General features: G+C 33.2%; 1 protein-coding gene across 3 annotated transcripts in view; it reads left to right on the forward strand.

Moving 5' to 3' along the window:
• The window catches only part of LOC149786874 (carnitine O-palmitoyltransferase 1, liver isoform-like), a 98,532-nt gene extending 78,224 nt beyond the window's left edge, over nt 1–20,308 (forward strand). For all 3 annotated transcript variants that reach the window (XM_089977383.1, XM_089977385.1, XM_089977384.1), the window contains exons 20-21: nt 1,272–1,442; nt 10,645–20,308. In XM_089977383.1, coding sequence (XP_089833509.1) covers nt 1,272–1,442; nt 10,645–10,716 — 243 coding nt within the window. In that variant the 3' untranslated portion in view covers nt 10,717–20,308. The remainder of the gene's footprint in view (nt 1–1,271; nt 1,443–10,644) is intronic.
• Nucleotides 20,309–22,232: the final 1,924 nt, after the last annotated feature.

Genomic DNA, 22,232 nt, shown 5'->3' on the forward strand with positions numbered 1-22,232 from the left:
TTATGTACTTGTATTGTCACTATGTTTTAGATCATTGAAAAATTTGTTTGTTGTCCTGTGACCAACCCATCAAAACTATTGTCAGAGACTTTTTACCCCATGAGTGAAGTGAACTTTTCATAATCATCGGCACAGAATGTTTACAGTTGTCTGAGAACTTACCTAACTTACCAGACTGTCCTTACTGAAATGTTAGGGATAATAAATGTTTTAGACTATATTCAGAAGAAAATATTACACTTCTGTTAGGGGAAACATTATATAATCTCTTATCTGTATTTGCATATAGGAAGACATAGATTATTTACTGATGGCATTGGGTTGAGTGTTTGAAGCATTGTTGTCATCAACAATTTTAAGACAAAAGATTTCAAAGGTCATATAACATGTGCCTTAATACTGTAATTGGACAAAATATTTTCTTACTGAATTCCCATGTTATAACTAACTATTTTGGCATAGAGGGATTTTAGTTCATCTGTGTGTGCGACATTATGTTGATTTTCTTTATCAGATAACGTCTGTGTTACTAATAGTAACAAAGTTTATTATCTTGCTAAAATTAGTGTCATAGTATATTTCCACTGGTCTTCTCAAGGGAGACAATTCAGATATAGGTAAATGATTGGGTTCATGTCTATTGTTCCAATGATTCCACTACTTTAAATAGTAGTAGTTTTTAATTTATTATATGACATTTTTAATGCATTATTGGTTAGATCATGCAGAAGAAATGAGAGCTAAGTGCCTTTTCCAAAGGATACACTGAGGCAGCCAACCTGGGCTGGGTTCAACAAAAGTAGCAGATATTTTGAAAAAAAGAATGGCCACAATAAAATTTATATACAGTATAAATTTTCAAATGACATGCACAGATAATAACATCTGGAGTATTATCTTTATGACGGTAAACAGGGCCATGAGTAGCAGTATCTCTCTTTTGTCAGATCATACATGAATTAGGATGACTTCAACCCTCCAAGCCATCGGTTATTTCAGTACTTTGATTATATAATCACAAAAAAGATTATGTTTGTGTGCCATTTAAGACCCTCATTAACATCTACCAAGCTTCAGAAATGAGATACTTGTCCTTTTTCCAACTTCTTTATAAAATGTTGTGCACTAATAGTAAAAAATGACAGTGATGCAGTTGTTTTTGTTAGTAGATTGTACTGCTGCAGGTTCTCATGTTTAACCAGTCATATAAGTGTCTTGATTGTAGACATGTTAGAATAACAAATATAAACTTCGTTTACTTACTTCTTTAGACACCACACCAGCAGACTGACAAATTGGACTTAGTCAAGCACCCAGAACACATCTCTGGTGGTGGTGGCTTTGGGCCTGTTGCAGATGACGGATATGGTGTATCTTACATCATTGCTGGAGAGGATGTAATTTTCTTCCATGTTTCCTGCAAGAAGTCATGTCCGACAACAGTAAGTTCTGGCTGTTATAGTATTTAATGACCACTTTTGCCTTTCTATATTTGACAGATTTATAATATTTACCTAGTGGTTAGTCCATATTTGATATTGAGCCCACCCCAGATTTTTTCTACAAATTTGGTAAATATTGACTTGGGATTGTTTGTCTTATAAATAGTCAACCCCTGCATTGTGGTAGATTTATCAGGCCCCTTGGTCCTATCATGTGAGAAATTTCTTTTTTATTTGTTTGTTTGTTGAGCTAGAGTCCTTTCTTTTTTCTGATCGGATTTCAGCATCTTGATTTGTTCAAAAAATGGTGATTCAAATATATGTGAGTGAATACCAGCCTTTCATTTTCTGATATTTACTACAAATCATGACCTGTGACTACACCTCTGTTTTTCCACATCCCTGTCATTTACTGTAAGAAGTTAGCTAATTTTAGATGTGAAAACTTGAATAGAGACATGACCTTTACAAGTTCCTGTAAACTTGCTCTGCATAGTGGGCTGTGAAAGACAATTAGACGAGACTGGTTGTAAAAATAGTATAATCCTTTGAATCCTGTTCAGGTGCTTTGTTTTGGAAACCAGTTTCGTGCATTTGTTCAACACATGATACTGTGCATGTTATCAAATAGTGATCAATTTATCAAAGCTTAGAAAGTCTAAGATTTAACATTTTTTAATTAAGGACACAGTGGATGATGCCATCTCGCAAATTTTCTCACATGTCCGCATTGGAAAATGACTTGTCTTGGACATCAGATCATTACTATTTTCAGCTCCTGAATTTCCATCAATGATTTTATTATCTTCCTTTCCTTGGTAAATTGCAATAGAATCATATTGTTTATGCTCTGAAGTCCTATTTCAACCATATTTGACAACTAGATATCTCATATGAGAGCAGAGCATATATTATAGTGTCAGCCCATCTGTCTTTATCAATATGCATCCATCTGTTACCTTTTTCAGTCTGCACGAAAACTTTAAATTTTACACTGTCTACCTTTACCAGAGTGTGGGTGGCTTGCACTTGGAGTAAGAAAGAAACCTATTGATTTTAGGATCAGAAGTTAAAAGCTCAATGTATTGTGTCTGTAAGATGAAAAATGGTTTCTGCACAATATCATTAGTTAAACATCACAAACCTGTACTAAACTTTACAACTGGCTTTGCACATGGAGTAAGAAAGATACTGATTGATTTTGAGGTTAATGAGTCAAATGTCATGATCACTGGCTGGAAAATGAAAAATGGTTACTGTACAGAAACTTACATTCTCAACCACGCATTGTCAGCAAAGTTTGTGGGTGGTTTTCACTTTCACTTTGGGTAAGAAACAAGACTTGATTTATGGGGTTGGGGTGGGCTAGGTCAAGGTTATTTGGCTGAAAGGAAAAAAATGGTTTTTACGTAATTACCCTACTTTAGACCTTATACCTTCACCAAAATTTGTGGAGTACTAGCACTCACGGTAACAAATAGGCCGATTTGATCTTGGGGTTAAAATGTCAAAGGTCAAGTCATTGTGACTCAAAGAAAATATATCTTTTGTCAGATGATAAATAGCTGTGCCTACCGAATTGCGTGACATGCTGACCTGTAACTCCAACAAACATTCAGTATTTGGCAAAGATATGTTTTACTTTCAGTGATATGTTTATTAAAAATTATTTGTAATATTCTTAAAAATATAAAATTACCATGCTGCATACATTATACTGCAGTAGACAGTATTTATATCTGTATTTTAAGTTTGTATAGTTATATATACATATTTTACTTCAGTAAATAACGAATTCAGATTTAAAGCAGCTTGAGAATATATTGATGTAAAAGGAAATTCACTCCAAAAAATGTTAATGCATTTAGTAGTCTTGTCCTATTAATTCGACCTGACTTGTCTTCATGCAGCCTTTGAGGTAAATAAATTAAAAATTTATAACAAAAGCATATTTAATTACTGTTTTGAATTGTACTGTTGTACACATTAAAGGTTAGTTGGTTTCTAGACCAAGTGGTGATAGGTGAGTTGGTTTCTAGACCAAAAAAATAAGTTGCATGACCAAGCTTTGTAGATGACTTTTACTTAATAAAGAAATGAAACCTTTAGATTTTGGGTTCTGAATATTGAGGCCAAGGTCATGATAAATCTAATAAGAAAAGAATTCTTTTTGCACATTATGTTTAATTGAAGACTGCATCTTCACCAGTGGTCAAGATTGTTGAGACCAACTTTATCTGATGAAATTTTGAGTGATGTATGCTGATGCAAACATGTAAAATATATGCTTAAGATATCAGGAGATGAATATTTTGAAACCATTGGTTTCGAATTTATTTATTATTAATAATTTTCATCTACCACCCAGTTCAATGTCTGAAGGTAAAGAATCACTCAAGTGTCTAAACGATTGTGATGATGAAGCATTTTTTGAGGGATAAGCCAACATTAAAGAGTACATTTTTTAACTTTAAAATAATGCAACCAATGCTTCACTGCTTTCTAAAGAAGAAACACTATCCAGACCCTCTGGGTATGGACTTAAATCATCAAGACCTCATTGACTTTTTTTTCACCATTATCAATCACAAAATTGACAAACCATTGCAAAATTTGTAACCATTTAATTAACGATAACCATTTTATTGTTGCAACAGTCAGCTTATTGTAGGAAAATGGCAGACATAAATGATACCTGGAGGGGTGTCTAATTTACACTTGCCAATTGGGTAATCAAACAGCATGTTTGACAAGTGGTGATAAGTCATTTGGTTTCAAGACCAAGAAAAAAAAAGTTGCATGACCAAGCTTTGTAGATGACTTTTACTTTTAGATTTTGGATTCTGAATATCGAGGCCAAGGTCATGATAAATCCAATAAGAAAAGAATTCTTTTTGCACATTATGTTTAATTGAGGATCACATCTTCACCATTGGTCAAGATCACTGAGACCAATTGGTCAGTGATCAGTAGCATCAATATTGTTCTACTATTGTGTACATAGAGGAGTATTTAATATGTGGAGGGTATGTAATGTACCAATCTCAGTTACTGTGTTTTCACATGTTCAAGTAAAACATACACCACGAGGGGGGGGGGCACTTTCAAATTCAACCAACCCACAACAGAAGCAATTAAAAAAAAGTATGATCCACCGCCAGATGTTTTAATCGAAAAACACTGCCCCCTACAGATTCTGAAGCATTTTTTTTTTGCATAATTTTCTGGCTCGGGGTTAGTGGGCAGTAGAAGCAATTTCAGTATTAGGTTGGGGACAAGCAATTTAAATGACAGCTTGCTAGAGGTAATCTACTGAATTCTTATAGATCATATAATCTACCGCAGATTTTTATTTGTATTCATTCATTATAATCAGTCTTTTATTCTTTTGTTTGTCTGTCAGCCATGTATGTCTCTGATACTGTGAAATCACAGATTTTCTTGGTGGCTTATTATTTGTAGATGTAATTGATCAGTCACTTAATACCTACTAATTTAATGTCCATGAATATAGATTTTATAATAGGGATTTTTGTTCTGCTACAGAAATCATGAATTTGTATTCTTACTAAACTGTGTTTACTAAAGTGATCACTATGTTTTGCTATTTTTCTTTGATCTCAGACATACTGCATTTGATTAAATTAATAGTTAAATCTTGTTTTGCTTTCAATGTTTGTTCAGATGCTGTGATTCCTTGTTATTATTATTTTCAGTGAATATTTTGGTAAACTTACAATTCATACATGATTTGTTAAAAAAAACAACATTAATGCCTGTGGAAGTGATGTCACATTATTTCTGCCTTCTATCACTAGATCATTTCTTGTAAGAACATGTTTCAGTTACCGACGTCTTATTTTTATGCCTTGTTGCAAGACTAATATAAAGTTAAAAAAAAAAAGAAATATAGCAAGTCAAACATTTTTATATCATAAATTAGATTTTTAAAAATGGATGAAAGTCAATTAATCATTTTTCCCCAGAGTACTCCTAAAATCAATGTCATTGCAGTTAACTGTATTGTTAACAGCATCATCATCATCACTGATGGCCTAGCAGTAACTTTCTGCACTTTCAATCCAGTTGTCACAGTTCTATCTCCTACTTCTAGTTTTACATATGAGACTTGTACCTATAGTCTGTAGGGCTTTCATGGCACAGTGGTATAAGATGCTTGTCTAGTGATACAAATCTGAGGGGCTTCCATGGCAGAGTGGTACAAGATATTGTCATGTGATTACTTACCTCTAATGTGTAAATGAGAATGTTGCCAGTTACTTGTAGAAGGTCATTGGTTCACATAAGTGGTGTTTGGTGTCTCAGAAGTACTTGGATTTTCTTTAGCAGTAAAACTGGCTGCCATATATAGATTCTCTTTATCTGAAAATGGTGTGAAGACCATAATGATCTATCAAAACCCGAGATCTCATGTCCAAATGACTTTGGTTATTGGAGATCAAATCAAGAGAGGCTCCCTGTGCCCAAATGTACTAAGGTGCTTACTTTTACATTACTTGCAAATCTCACAGAGTGATTTTTTTTGTCACAGATCAACCAGTTTGGGTTGGTGGTCTTTTGGGGTTCTTCCTCCACCTAATATATTGTTAACCCCCCCAAAAAAAGAAACAAACCAAACCAAACTAAATCAACCAACTAATCAACGGAGGCAACAGCAGCAAAGGTACTAGTCCATCATTTTTGCCACAGCTGTATGAGTGTATAAATTTTGACTAGTAATTTATGTAGACCTTTAAATATTATCAATTGTGCCTTTCTGACAGTTACATAAAAGTCATCATCATTTGGTACAAATGGATTTTTCATGGTGCATATGAGATGAAGTCTTGAGCAATCCTGCATCACACACTGCCAAAAAGTTTACATTTTAGCTCACTTAAACTTTCTCTAACAGTGTTCATTGTACCAACTAGAAATGTTATAAATTATTCAAGCTGTTTTCACCGATATCTGGAGATGTGCATCAGTAATAAATATTTGTAGCAAAGTATGAGAATGCATCAATGATTTTCAATGATTTATCTGAATTGAGCAACAACCAGAATCAACAAACCAAGAAATGAAATTATTCACATCTCTCAGGTAGAAGTACATTGTTTAATCATTATCTGCCAAATGATTTTTCAATCTTTAAATTTGCCTTTTTTTTTCCCCAACCATATTGATTCAGTGGACATAATCACCAGAATGGACAGAAACAGACCAGAACAGATATAACCAGAACACTAATATCAATTTGATACATCTTTTAAGTAGCTAAATTCACATTGGTTTAGTTAATTGTACACCTTTTATTGTCTTCCCTTTCATGTAATTTCTTACTGAAGCTGAGATAATAATGTTGCACACATCATAAAAGAGGCACATGTCTACTCATTATTGTTGTTATCATGCTTCTCCATTCCAGCCCGTTCTTACGATCTTGTCCCCCACATACTGTTTGTCTTGTTTATGATAGGTATCTAAATTTGTCACTTGCTTTTCCTACTACTATACTAATTATTTGTGAATATACATATCAGTGTGAAATGCAACAGGGTGACTAAATCCAAGATAGAAATCCTCTTCATTTCTGGATGTATTCTGCTTGGATTCCATGTTTCTGCACAAATCAAGAGATCAGGACTCGCTGTACTAATTCATTTCCCATTGTAAACCTGTGGAAACAACATGATATTAGAATTCAATAACTTAAAATTTTGAGTGCTCATGATCAAATTTGTATCAGTATATACACATCTATGACAAGAGCTATTGTGTAAAGAAAACCATAACATCTGCACCGTTTTATGGATCTACACATATTTGAATTGTGTGCTTTCAATACTACACCAAAGAGTCAGCTGCTGATTTCAGTAACAAGTCTTCCAAACTCAGGTCTGTAAAGGAATGGAAATCATATCAATAAAACAATGTCCATGGCTTTTTTTTCAGTTACAAGTAGAACAAGCTCTCAAAAGATTCTTTTTACTAAAATCTTACTTTCATTATCAACCAATCAGGGACATTCCAACCCATATATACCCTATTTTATCTTCACTGATTTGTAGTATGGTTCTCATTCTTTCATATCTGTGGTAATGCGAGTCCTTCAACAGCTCTCAATAGTTGTATGCCTTTTCTGACCATGCTGACTGGACACACTGTAAGATAATGTTCAAGTAACAGAAATACCATGGGATAACCAGAGACCAATAAAATTAAATAAAATAGTCAAGTTTTCTCCCCTGCAGGGACACTGCCAGGCTTTCAGGATTTACTCTAAGTTTTGTGTGTGTGTGACCTCCAGTGAGGAAGTGGTGGCAGGAGGAAAAGCCATTGTTAAATATCCCCTTAACACTGAAATATTTGTCACTCTTTCTTACAGTTCCACTCTGTTTAGGCTCTACTGAAATCAAAATACTCAGATGTCATTTCTAGTTGTATAGCGATTATTACTGTGATGTCATTAAGCATGGTCACATGGTTGTGGTGGGGTCTTGTTTGGGACGGCAGAAAGACCATAGGCTTACTCCATATTTGAAGCTAATTACAATGTTGTCAAGATTTAAAACTTTTCTTACAATTCAGTTGGACTCTAATTATATACTTGATTCATAGTCAATGAACAGGTTCTAAAATTGATGTGTTTATTTTGGAGCCATGTTCCTCCATCCCATTCAAGATTTGAATATACTAAAGTTGAAATTAGTACAGTTGCATCCTAAATTACTATCATGGCTCCTTCAAATGTTATTTAATGTAAGACTTTAATGCCAGAATTCAGTTTTAGTGATGTTTGGGTTGAAAAATGAATTTCTTCTCAAACAACTCAGTTTGGTGCAGATTACATTGTTTCTAAATGATACCGTGAGAATTCTTGATGTTTAAAAATTGGATAAGAAACAAACAACATCAGATCATGAAATTAATACCACTGGGAAAATGCTGATAGGCATATGCAGAAATAATGATATTATTTAAATGGAATATGTGGTCACAATACAAGTGCTGGTTCTACATATTTGCAGAATACATCTCGTACAACTATTCTGTTTCTAACAGCACTGTAATATGGCAATAATTTCTGCACACATGAAGTTGACCCACTTTTTACTTTAGTCCCTTGCTAATTAATAGTTTTAGATTTTACAACAAACCCAAGTGCATTTTACCTTTTGGCAATAATACATGATCACAAATATTTAGATTGCAAGAAAATAGAAGATACAATTTTATTAAAAGTATTGGTACCTGTAAAACTAAAGGAGATGTAAAAAAGAATCAGGATTAACAGATTAGTAGTGTAGTAAAGAATCCATATCTCAGAATGACACCAAGCAATTTTTCATCAATTTCATCATTTTTTAGTTAATGACACTGCTTCAAGATGTTGTGTACTAGATAATAGTAATCCAGTTCATAATACAAATACCAAATGATGGCTTGGAACTAAGTGCCAAAGGGTCTGCAAAAAATATCGCCATGCTCAAAATATACATAGGAATAACCAAGCACAAACAGGACAGATTTTATCCATTTTGCTTTGAGTTTACACAGATCAGTCAGTCTCTTATGTATAATGTAATTTAATTTTTGCATATAGAGAGCATGTACTTAAGTTGGTAATGTACTTCAGTTGGTAATACATCTGCATGATATGAAAGTTAGTCTTGTTATTCTTTAGTTGCCGTTGTTGTTCTGCCAAATAAAGATCTACACAAACACTTAATTATGTTGTATGGGGATTGTCTGATGTTCCCTGTGAGCATTAATCTGTTGATTGTTTCTGAATTTAATATGATCCTCCTCCTCCTCTGTGTACGAATATTATTCTGTGCTGAGAATTCCTTTTCATTGCCTCCTGTCTGAAACACATATAATAACGAGGACTTTGTATAGCGCCTAATCTTTAGAAACTCTAAGCTCTTTACAACATTCAACAACATCTAAAAGATAAAAAACATATATAATGATATGATTACAAAAACAAACACCATGAAATTAGAAAACATAAAAAACATGCTGAGAATATTTATATTTATATGCATAACTAGCTTGAACAAGTTACTGTTCTTTATGCTTGTGCAGTTTTCAACGTCTCACAGCTATGGCCCCATGGGTATTCTCTCTTGATATCTCTCTTCCCAAAAGAAATTTTTTCACTAACATGAACTGTGCCAAAGATTCACTTCCTTGAATCAGTTTTTGCTGCCTGTTATGCCAGATTCTTTCTCTTCCATAATGCTGTATTAGGGTTTTAGTCCAGCATTCCCACAGTCTGCTTGTTCAGACATGGGTATCTTGAATAAATGTAACCGGCATCTTGTCCATCCAACACGTACTCACATAACACGGGTATTTCCAGTGACATTTTCCCAATATCCAACCGACTGATATACGTGAAATTCATTGTCATCATAGCTATCACCAGCCAGTATTTGCTGACTGAAAACATCGTCTGAAGACAAACCCTGTTGTGATTCAGCCATTTTGGTTTCCTGTGTGGCCTTTATTTGAAACACACATTTATAAAACTTTCGTAATGAAAGTAAGGTTACAACTAACATAAAATGCTTGTTCCAGGGCCCAGTGAACCAGTCAAATTTAGAATAACAGCCATTCATATTGAACCAAAGTATCCAACTATTGCCTCTTCCTGAATCTGGATGTTGCATCAAGTGCTGTGAGACCACTACTGGCAGCACAACTTTCTTAGCAAATTGCACTTTTAAAGTTAAAAGTTGAATAAAAATTGCATACTGCACAAAGCACATGTTTTATATCCATGACGTTGACATAATTTGCGAAACGTGTATCACTGCTTTAAAAGTACCCGAATTCATACAAATTAGGTGCATTCATGTGTACTGGCATCATTTTCTGACCCACTATTTTATTCATGTTAGACTGCTAGGAGGGGGTTAGATGTGATTTTAAATATATTTCATTTTTTTATTTTCTTCTGATGACATCACCTTCAATATCTCATTTTGTGAATACAACCCACAATAGAAGTGATTTTTCTAACCAACCTTCCACTGTCACAACCAAAATAGTTTGAAACACAACCTCCTACAGAAGTTTTTTTTTGAAGTGCCATCCCCAGGGGTGATATATGTTTTGCTGGAATAGCCCTAAAATAATAAGCGGTTTGTTCAGTTTTCATCTCCAACTGATGTTTTTTTCTTCTTTTTTACAGGATGCATCTAGATTCTGTGATCAACTAGTCAAGGCATTGGGTGATATCAAAGCACTGTTTGACAAGAAATGATGATAATCCATTTTAGGTGTCAACGTGTATTCACTCCCTCTTTAACCCAAAATCAGCCATTTTTACTGCCAGTTTTGTCAAGCCAGTAAATGTTGGTGTTTGTATATTTATAAAACACACTCATGATAGGGTCTGTATTGATGAAATCACTTCTTGATTGATTTTTATTGTAAAATTATTCCATTTGCTTAAAAATACTGTTTTTTTTCTTCACATGTATGTTTGGACATTTTCAGTATAAACAGGTTGAAATGAACTTATGTAGTTTACGGAATTATATAGTCACATTAAATGGCGTTAGTATTTATTACATTGGATTCAGTTAAAAATTGTTACACAGATATTTTATGTTGAATATGCAACAAGTTTTTGAAAATTTATAATAATACAGTTTATAACATACAAATGACCATATAAAAACATAAGGGGATGCAGAAAAAATGCAATTTGTTTTTAATGTTTACATTTTTCAGTTGAAGATAACTTTAATTTTACTGTAGTGTAATTCATAGTTTTGTTAGTAAATTTATTTTGACCGGTGAGAAGAGAAAATTAAGTAATGTTAACTGAATGGATATTACAGTATTGTATAATTACGTAGTTAATATTCACCATAATGCATTTTAGTCATAATTATTGTGTAGATTTAGATAGCTTAAAATTTAACTTAATTAGTTTGCATTTTCTTTTTTCTTCACGAAATACAAGACAGACTTAATTGCTTTTGTTTGAAGAATTGAAAGAAAACTTTATTCTCATTTGGAGTAAGATATATACTGAAAGTCTTTTTTTAAAAATTCATGAAACAATTTTGGTTGATCTTTCTATTGTAATTAATCAAATATGGAACATATGTTTTCCCTATGAAGATCTTCCAGTGTTACGAAAATACTATTGGAGAATCTGACTATAGTGTTTCAGTTCTTTGATTAGTTGTGAAACATGTATTCATGGCAGAAAGAGGACATTCTAACTTGTTGCTTTGGACGTATCTTTATTGGTCTCTAAATTAAAAAAAAATTTTTTTGTTTAATGCCTTTATGTATATACTTGGCCATAATGGTTTTGCTGGTTATTGGAGGAACACAATATTTGTTTGTTGAATATTACTGGCATGCATTTGCATCTTGTTACTTTCTCAGAAAGCAGTTAACATATCTTGAGCATAGAGATAGTGGTGGCATTGGTGGCATTACTTCTTTTTACCAGTTGGTCATATCATATTTTTGTGGAGGGCACCAGCCTTAGAATTTATATCTTGTCACATAGTTAGTTCCTTCATTTTTTGTTAGATTTAAACTGAATCTTTTTTTAATTTACTCTTTTTTACAATTTCCTAAATTGCACATCTGTTACTAAGAAGTTGATGTATCTGTTTTATCTTTTTTGTTTCAGTAGTTGTGATTTTGCTTTAAGGCCTCATGTTTATAGAATTATACTTAATGGAAAGAGATTCTAATACTCAGAACTTATTGTAATAGGTATGACCTTTGAATAGGTTAATATTTTAAATATTTATTTTATAGATAAGCCGTTGCATTGAAAATTGCCACTTTTCCAGAAGTTGACATCTATTTTATCTGAATGAATGTTATTGACTTTACTGAAATCATTGAGTCATCTTACTCAGTGTGTCCTTTGGAAAAGTTCCTGTTTCCTTGGCTTGATATAGCAATAATGTGTTAAACAGGCCATTAAACATCTACCTCCATGTAGATGCAATTTTTGGGCCAACAAGCTCAGTAGAACTTGACAGCATGTCAGTCAACCTTGCTTAGTACCTACTTATCTAATTATCTTTGGCCAATAACATGATGATCAGCCTGGTGTGAATAGTTGTATCAGGTTACAGGTTGTAGGTTAAAATGAATGAGTACATTTTAGGAAACTTACAGTAATTTTAATTCAAAATATCTCAGAAACACCATTGATTTGACATAAATTTTCCACTTCGTTTTCATAAAGTTCATGTAATGAGTTTGTAAAATGTAATATTTTCTATTCATTAGGAAAGAGTTTCTTGTCAAAAGAGTGCAGGTGTGTGGGATGGAGCATAGATTAAATTTTGGAATGTTCTATAATCTCCAATATGTTCAGTGTATTTGCCTTTGTGTTAGACAAACTTAACTGTAAACAGGTTAGATGCATATCTGCCATACCATAATGAGCCAACAGATAGATTAATATAGACCATTATATGCCATCACAGGTGACTGCAGATATGTTTTTATGCTTTTCACAGCTGGGTGCAAGCTGTATGATTAGGAATGAAGAAGATACATCAATTCAGGCTGCCATTTACTTGCATCTTCTTGGACTGCTTGCAAATTGATCATAGAGAACTAGTTGAAAAAAAGAAAATGGGAAAGTCTAATGAAGTCTTGAATCGTGCTGATTGATTAAGATTTTATTATCAAGAAAATTTGCAATACTCACTACAACTGTTTTTCTGTTTATGCTCAAATCCAATAAATGAGCACAGCTACTTTTGAATCCAGAAATTCAAGGAAAAATGTTTGTGATTGTCATTACAAAATCAAACTTTTCATTCAAAGCCATTCAGTAAAAATTCAGTCATCCTTATAATTAGAATATTAGGTACTATGCCTAACTAGAACTGACATGGAATAAACTTGATATCAAGAACTTTGTTATAGAAAACATTAACAATTGGCCATTTTCAAAATTGAGAAGTGCAGTCAACTCTGTAACAAACATGGCCGTTTTGTTGTAGTGAAAGAAACCTTGGCTATAAAAATCATTTTACCTTTTCTTAATTGTGATCAAAACAACAGATATTAGAGTCAGAAATTTAAATAAATACTTAATATCCAAGATTATGGTAGTTATTATCTAAATCTTTTACACATATTCCCATATTTAAATGTAATTTTTTTAATGTTTAAATTCTATGACTTGACTGACTCCCAATAAATAAAAAAATCCCTATCATTATGGGGAACAAAATATATAATAAAATGTGCATGTTATTGCTGGGAATTGTCAGATTTGAAAGCGAAACATTTTTTTGTAAAGTAAAAGTTACTACCAAATAACCTTGTTCTCATCAGTTTTTTGTTGGAACCCAAATATTCCATTGTAATGAAAATCTTTGTAATGAGAGTTTAATGTATAAATGAAGTTAGCCACAGTGATGCCAGGTTTGACCTAACTGTGGTATTAGCCAAAGCAAACCACCAATATGGTCATTTGGTGAATAGCTTACAGTTAACCTAGAACCAACACAGATAAAACCACATCCACTCATTAGCATAGCATTTCATATCGAATCAGTTTTTTCAACGTCTCAGTACATAATAAAATTTTATTTAAAAAAAGAAATCGTGGAAAATGTTGAAATTGTTTATGACTTAACAGTGATCTTCAGCTAAGTGAAGGACAGCAACCTTGAATATTTGACAAACCTTCTTTGTGCCTGTTGGTAAATAATGCCTCACACCTTTGCCAGCAGCAGTATTTGTTGGTGGTCCATAGATACAGGCAAATTTTAGAATAGACAAACGTGTTATAAATGGATTAATTCTGAGTCATTTTGGAAACCGTCCACAAAATAATTGAGTTTTATTTTTTGGACATATTAAGTTTTGTCCTTTGAGCCAAAAGCTGCATTTATGCTCAGGCAATATGTGCATTTACTGTATTATTTTCATTTCATTTGTAGAATTGAACTAATAGTCGGCTTTCTTTCACTGTATGTACAGTATTGTGATGTGTTGATTGAAGTGCATCTAAGTATACTAGCAAATAATTCTTCAGCTATTCTTTTAACAGTTAAACCAATACCAAAATCTGCTGAATAGGAGGAAAATTTCACTCTTTCTGACATGCTATCATTGCACTCTATATATACATACATTTCAGAGAAGTATTTGTACATATTCACTTCTTAGTTGTTTCACTCTTTTATTGAAATTGTATTAATTGACATTTTAGTGTCTACATTCTTTTATATAATTTTCCTTAGATTTTGACCAAATCTGTATGCAGCTTTGCATTAGTATTAGCTCAGGTAGAACATTTGGCAGATTGCTTTTTCTTATCAGTAATATTTCATATGCCTTTAATAATACTATTCAGACTTTGAAAATTGTTAGTTTTACATGCCATTATATGGTGGATTGTATGCTGGTATAATGTCCATCCATCCATCTGTCCCCTTTTCTCTTTCAAGTTAACTATCAGTTACTGTTACTAGACTTTATAAGTTGCTTACATTAAGGCAAAGAAGAACCCTTTTTTGATTTGGGGCTCGAAATGTTGTGGGGAAACCATAGTTACTGTGACCTTAACCCCAACATCCATACAGGCCCTATCTCAAATCTGAGTCATTTACAAAGTTTGGTCAAGACATCAATAATATCCTTTTACCTTGACATTTTGAGCCCTTTACTCCCTTATAAGTCTGATCCATCTGCATAAAACAGATTTTGAAGTGCTGTTGGAGATCAGGTTCTGTGTTATTCTGTTGATTACTCCTAACTACATAAACATATCAGCTGGAACATTATGCAAAAACAGATCTGTGTCAGTGCCGTTTGCAGTGGGTCTGAATTATGCGTATATATGATATATTTTTTAAGCTTTATTGGATATAGTTATGGATGTTACAAGATTGCAGATTTATGAAAAACTTTCATATTGTTGATTTTCCTTTTTGGCTTGTATCTTTAGGAAAATAAACTGAATCAGTAAGGATCAAGGAAGCAGACAATCATTTATCATGCTTCCAAAATTGAAACCACATCTCCAGCCTACTGGGTGAATTGCATAAATTGAAAGCTCGTCACCATAAGCACACACTGATGATGTGATAGTGTCCCCATCTAGCATCTGTACATACTAGAAGAATTTGATCCCTTTATCTGTTTAGAGATCTCTATTTTGAAGGTGTATTCTCTCCCTCCCAGTCATTAAAGTACCATGTATGATGTAATTTTGAGACTTGTTTAAATCACATGGCAGTAAGTTCCAAGGAAATAATGATTTTTATAGACAAGTATTGGCATCTTCTTCCCTCTCATGGGGCATGTTGGAATTGAGACATGTATTTGGTAATGCATTTTTATATGCTGTTCTTGGCTAAAGAGATAAGAATATAGTTATTAATTTATAATCTTGCAATGTTTACTACGCTGCTGTTTTGATTTCCATTGTAAATATATTTCATATGTAAGATTTGGCCTCTGTGCACTATGAGAGCATGAACAGAAAATCAGTGTAAAAATAGTATATTTGAAAGGAACATTTATCAATCCTTTTTTAACATGTAGTACAACTAATATTGAGTAATTTTATCTCTGAATGTGTATGCAGGTAAGTAAACTTTCTTGACATAAATGCTTGTTTACATGGAGTCCAACTGCAAACTGCACAAACCTAGATCTGCCATTGCATAGTGCTGTGGCAAATCTGGATCTGCACTTTGTGAGGAATAATCAGTAGAACATAAAACAGAGATCTTTATCTGCCAATACATTTTGTGATGGCAGGTCAGGGTCCATGATATATATAGTTGAACTCGATATACCAGCAAGTATATAAGTATAGTACATTGCAAATTTTCTATACATTATGATCTTAATATTTACATGTTACAGACATGTGGTCAACAAGAAGAAAATGTAAATTTAAAAACTAATACCAGTTTACATGTAACATGTAACACAAGATATTGAACATACATGATTAATACCATCATGAAAATGTGATTAATACCATCATGAAAATGTGATTAATACCATCATAAAAATGTGATTAATACCATCATGAAAATGAGATTGAAATATGTTGTTTACAGCCATGGAAGCTACTGTGATTTTCTTTCCCCTCCATATTCTATTCATCCACATGGTTTGTTGAATCTAGATCAAATCTAATGAGGTCAGATTTTAAAGTCCAGATTTTGACCTCAGAGGCAGTAAATTAATTGTTGAACTGAATAATATAATCTTTGGATTATTTCTTAGAATATAAATCTAGAGATGTTTAGCAAGTTTGATACCAACTCCATACTTTATGTAAAATAAACAAAAGATCAGGGACATTGTATAATTGTTAAATCTCAGGCATGACAGTTGTTTTCAAGTTCTTATGATGCAGTATCAGACATTTATCAGTTGAGAGGGATAAGCATATATATGCATTTTCTTGTCTTGTCTTTTTAAAAAGAACTTGTAATAAAACTTTTGCCCATAACATTATGCATAGCTGCCAACCCTCACGAATTTGGTGTGAATTTCACGACTTTTTCAGTGATTCACGGATTCATGCCGTAAGATAAAAATTCACGAATTTTCCGATCCTCAATTATTTTAAATCTTAATAAAATAATCAATTTCCCGTTAAGCGCTAGTTGTGATATTCGCAGTTGCCAAAACAGTCCGGTACCGCTGGTCACGATATTAGTAGAGCTACAGCCGATTAGTACAGTTGGCCCGGTCGCAAGCATTTTAGCCTATTTTAATCTATACGTATAAGAGTAGTTTTACAAGTGCTTTTGAGAGTAACTAGGGCCTAACCAGAAATTTGCTCTGCGCATGCGTCAAAACACTGATTCGAGTTACCGTTCAGCATTGCATGTAAGATTTTGAAAATGTCTTCACCACCAAGGAAAAAGAAATGTATTACTCAAAAAGTGAAGTTTAATTTGGAATATATCATAAATTGGCCATGCATTCTGCCATTAAACATTGATATTCATTCATGCTTTTTGCACTCAGTGTGCCATCGCAGAGACGATGTGAGGAAGAATGTCGGTTGCAAAAAACAGGTAGAAGTCGGGAAAATTAAGAATTTGCAGATTTCAGCTCTGGAATATTTTAAACCATTGACGGAAGACCCGCAGGCTACCAATGCTTAAGCATTATTTGTGAGTTTTCTTGTGTCAAACACAATCTACCTTTATCAGCTGGAGACCATGCTAAACATTTGTTCTGACATATGTTCCCGGACTCGAAAATTGCTTCCAAATTTTCCTGTGGAAGAACCAAAAATGCTACAGTTCCTGTGCATTCCTCACAGCAACAGTGACAGCGAAAGAGTATTTTCTTTAGTGAGGAAAAAAAAGACAGACTTTAGGACCTCCTTAGCTGCAGAAAATTTGTCAACAATTTTAGTCCCCAAGATCTACCAGCAGGCAAGAAGTCGGAACTGTTTAGAAAACAAATTTATGATCAAGCAGTTGAGGAAGTTCAAGTCTGCGACAGTATCATGTCTTGATAAATAAATATTTCTGCATATATGTAGAGTTTTATTTTTATTTTGTGAATTTGATATAGTGTAGTATTGTCGGTCGAATAGTCAGAGTGGATGGAGTTATTGTCATGGTATTTTTCACAAATTTGTGTCCAAATTCACGACATTTTATCCCTATTTTCACTAATTGTGAGCCTGGAAGGTTGGCAGCTATGCATTATGTTCAGTTTACCTAAATATATTATCAACACTAAAATCTTACTAATAAGATCACTAATAGTATTTAAGAAAAGTCTTTTGTGGGTGGTGCTGGTTGTAAATAATTCGTCTGGAGAATAGTGTTTAGAAACTTTGGTTCCTTTTTGCTTTTCTCAAATCCTATTGAAACTATGATTGTCATAAGGGAGGTTTTACTGTATTTGATAATCCCACATAAAATTAAAAGACAGAATGACTGTGTGCATTTTGATTCATATTTTTACTCATACTGTGCCTATTTTTACCTGTTATTAAATATCCCCACCAATGGTATGATTTGGGAAGGGTAGGTAAATTCCATATTTGTCCTAAGATTTGGCTTTTCGATGTATGTAATTTTATGGCAGCCTGATTTACTTTGGACATGATGCTTGATGAAGCATTCAATTTATTAAATCCTTTGTTAGCATAAACGCACAAGGCATGTAAATATTACATGATCAAAAAAACCATCTCGGCAGAGAGAGACATATATATGCTTTCATTGTTTGCATGAACGTACAAGTAACTGTATATATTAAATAAATTTTTATTAGGATTACATCATATGTCACCTGATAGTTTTATATTGAGCTAAAAAAATAAAATACCCACTAGTTTAAGTGCTTATGATCATAGAACAGAAGAGCTTATGGGATGGTCTGTTTTCCGTCATCCATTTTCCATCATCCAACTGTTCTTGAGCACAAATTTATTATCGCTACTCCTAATAAACTACTTGGAGGATTACCATGAAACTTTACACACAAATTAATCCCATGATCTGGTTAGTCCTAATTGAAAATGATGCCATTCAGAACGGCCACCACAGAAGTTATCTTGAAAATCTTGTTTCTCCTGAATAGAGAGTCTTATCAACAAGAGGTTTTTGACTCAAAGACTTGTGATGTCATAAATGAAAATGTTTGTTGACCTGATTCCATACAATATAATCTTGTATTATTCTACTCCACCTAAATGGAAAGTAATATCAGCATTGTGTTTTAACCACAAGATGGTCCTAAATGAAAATAGTGCCAAGCTGATATCAAAATATGGTTGCTACATCGTTGTTTTTGAAAATCGTGCTATTATTTCTGCTCCTGAATGGATGGTCATATCATGATGCAGTCTTCATTTAAAGACTTCTTATGATGTCTTCTTGGCTCAAATTGAAAATGGATCTGATCTGATGTCCAAAAAGCCACCACAGTGGCATAAAAAAATTAATCATATTTTTTGCATTTGCAAGATTACAGTGATATCTCACTTTTAAGCATCTCATTATCAAACAGTCCCAGATATAACATGGCTAATATCATGGTTCCTATTTGAGTAGTTGAATAAGGTTTGGTGCATAATGTACATCAGTATAATATGGTCTCAGATATTACACAGCTAAGTGTTCCCCTGAGAGTGGTTGAGTAAGGCTTTGTACATAATGTAAGACTTGGTATAATAGGGTCACTTGAAACATGGATATGGTCATGGTTCCCATATAAATGGGTGATTATGGCTTTGTGTATAATGTATTCCACCAGTACAGGACTTCACAATGTAACATGGTCCCTGATATAACATGAATATGGACATGGTTCCCATATAAATGGCTGAATAGGGCTTTACACATAATGGACTTCTCAATATACCATGGTCCCTGATATGACATGGATATGGTCCTGGTTTTCATCTAAATGGGTGAATAATGCTGTATTCATAATTATCTTTATAAGACATCTTGGTATAACATGGTCCCAAATATAACACAGATTCAAGTATGGTTGAGGTGAGTGACTTTCTAAATGTCTAAACTTTTAAGAATTTGTCTAATAATGCAATAAATGATGTGTTTCTCACAGGGGTTTAGTAGTTGAAGATTTTTGGTTAGTTAAATCCATTCTCATCTATACATATCAACAGAATGAGAAGAAAACAATCTTTTCTGCTGGTGTTTTTATTTATAGTTTTGTTGTAGCATAGCTTTTTGAAGAGGCAAATTTTGTTTGACATGGGAAAGCAGCTGCCAGATTTTCCTGCACAAAGACAAAGTTATGACTAATGAGCCTCTCAGTTTCCTACTACTGCTTTATGAAAAATAGCCAGTTAATATTTTTGAGATATATTAAAGATTTTGTGTTGACATTTATGTTCTTTTTTTTACAGTAGAAAGTAAACCATTTGATTTACTTGCACTATGGTCAATGTAATTGTCAGGAAAAGATTTACCATTTATTCTTCTTTATAAATTGGGTCCAGCTATCAACAACATAGACTCTGATCTTGGGCTGTCTTGTTTGCTCTATTGATTAGTCCTAACAAACTGCATATGCCCTGATCTGCCAGTGTATTATACATCTGTCGATGCAGTTTCCACTTGGATCCAACTTGTTAGTGAATATATATAGTGTGTGCCTGGATTGGCTCATATAGATTACATTGCTTTTAGTTACTCAGTAAGACATGATTTGAGCATATACTGTTAGTGTTTACATGTTTGTAACTGTACTTGCCTTAAAGTCAGTATAGATTGTATAATGGTTCTACAGTATTCATCTGCCTCCTGTCTACATTCATTTTAATATGACAATTCGAACAAATATTTATAAATTAAAGTTTGTATATGGGCACATCTGGACAATATCTTGGATATGTTCAATAACTGACCTAAATGCCATGACCTTGATATAAAATACTGACATAAACTTAATATCCTTCAGGAACCCCAACATACCAAATGTGGTCAAAATCCATATAATATGTTCCACCTGAAATATTAAAAACTAATGTCATCCACAACTGATCACTCAACTCATCTTTGATATTGTCAAGAGTCACCTACCTATGTGCCAGATTTGTTAAAATATATGAACATTATTTGTTCTTTATTGTATTTAGAAGCCTTTATAGTTAAGCTGGCTGTCACACAAGTATTTACTGCATTCATTTAAAGTATAACCTAAAGCAAGGCTGGTAAAAACGTTTTAGCCTGGTGTTTCACCTGCAACAATGGATCCCCTCCACGCCACCACTTAACATTTTTTTTAACACTAAACTTAACATTAACAACACCATCGATGCTGATGCTGGGAACATAATGTCTCTGTCTCGCTGTTTACACAGGTCATACAAATCCATTCATATTTGCACTACAATATTCACAATCCATCACACTTCAAAAGATTGGGTTGTGACCTTTCAACCTAAAACACTGCTACACGGGTATGACCATCGAAAACCTCTTGTTGAAATTGAACTTTTTTTTACCCAAAGGCATTGTGTTCACAGGAATTGTTGTGTTCATATGCCCTGTGAAGATTTTTTTTATTATTATGAAGTGACTTATAATAATGATACCAAGGTTATGGATAATTGGTTATCGAATTTGATTAAGAGAGTGTAAACGTATATCAAAATACCAAATTTGATCACACATTCCTATTTATTCACGTAACAGTGTTTGCAATAAATTAAAAATTAATTGGGCCACTGATCTTGTGAAATTCTGATTATGGAACTTTTTATGTTCAACATGTGAGATGTACCCATGGATACTAAGTATGGTCAAGATCTTTATCTGTATGTTCACCTTGTTCACAAACTATATTATGCAAATTTTAGTGTTTAACGAGAGAGAGATTCTACTGAAAAAAAACCTCATATTTCCAGACATTTTTAAGTACAGTGGTTTTATCTGGATCATTAATGAACAGACACTTTAAAAATTCCATAAATAATAATAATAATAATGAGGACTTTGTATAGCACCTAATATTTAGAAGCTCTAAGCGCTTTACAACATTAGACAACACCTATAAGATAAAAAACAATATTATTATAAAAACAACACCACGAAATTAGAAAAAGATTAAAAAATAAAAAACATGCTGAGAATATTTCAGGTAGGAAACATTATTAGGTCTTTAAGTTTGTTCTTGCAGTCAAAATAAGTGAGTTTTGAGAGCCCTCTTGAATGTGATCACTGTCTTTGTGTCTAAGTTCAGTGGGCAATTCATTCCACGTTGCTGGGCCCTGGTGTGCAAAAGAACGCTGTCCATATGAACTTG

Source organism: Sinohyriopsis cumingii, chromosome 12, assembly GCF_028554795.1.
Source record: "Sinohyriopsis cumingii isolate HCF-2022 chromosome 12, ASM2855479v2, whole genome shotgun sequence".
In the NCBI taxonomy this organism is placed as follows: domain Eukaryota; kingdom Metazoa; phylum Mollusca; class Bivalvia; order Unionida; family Unionidae; genus Sinohyriopsis; species Sinohyriopsis cumingii.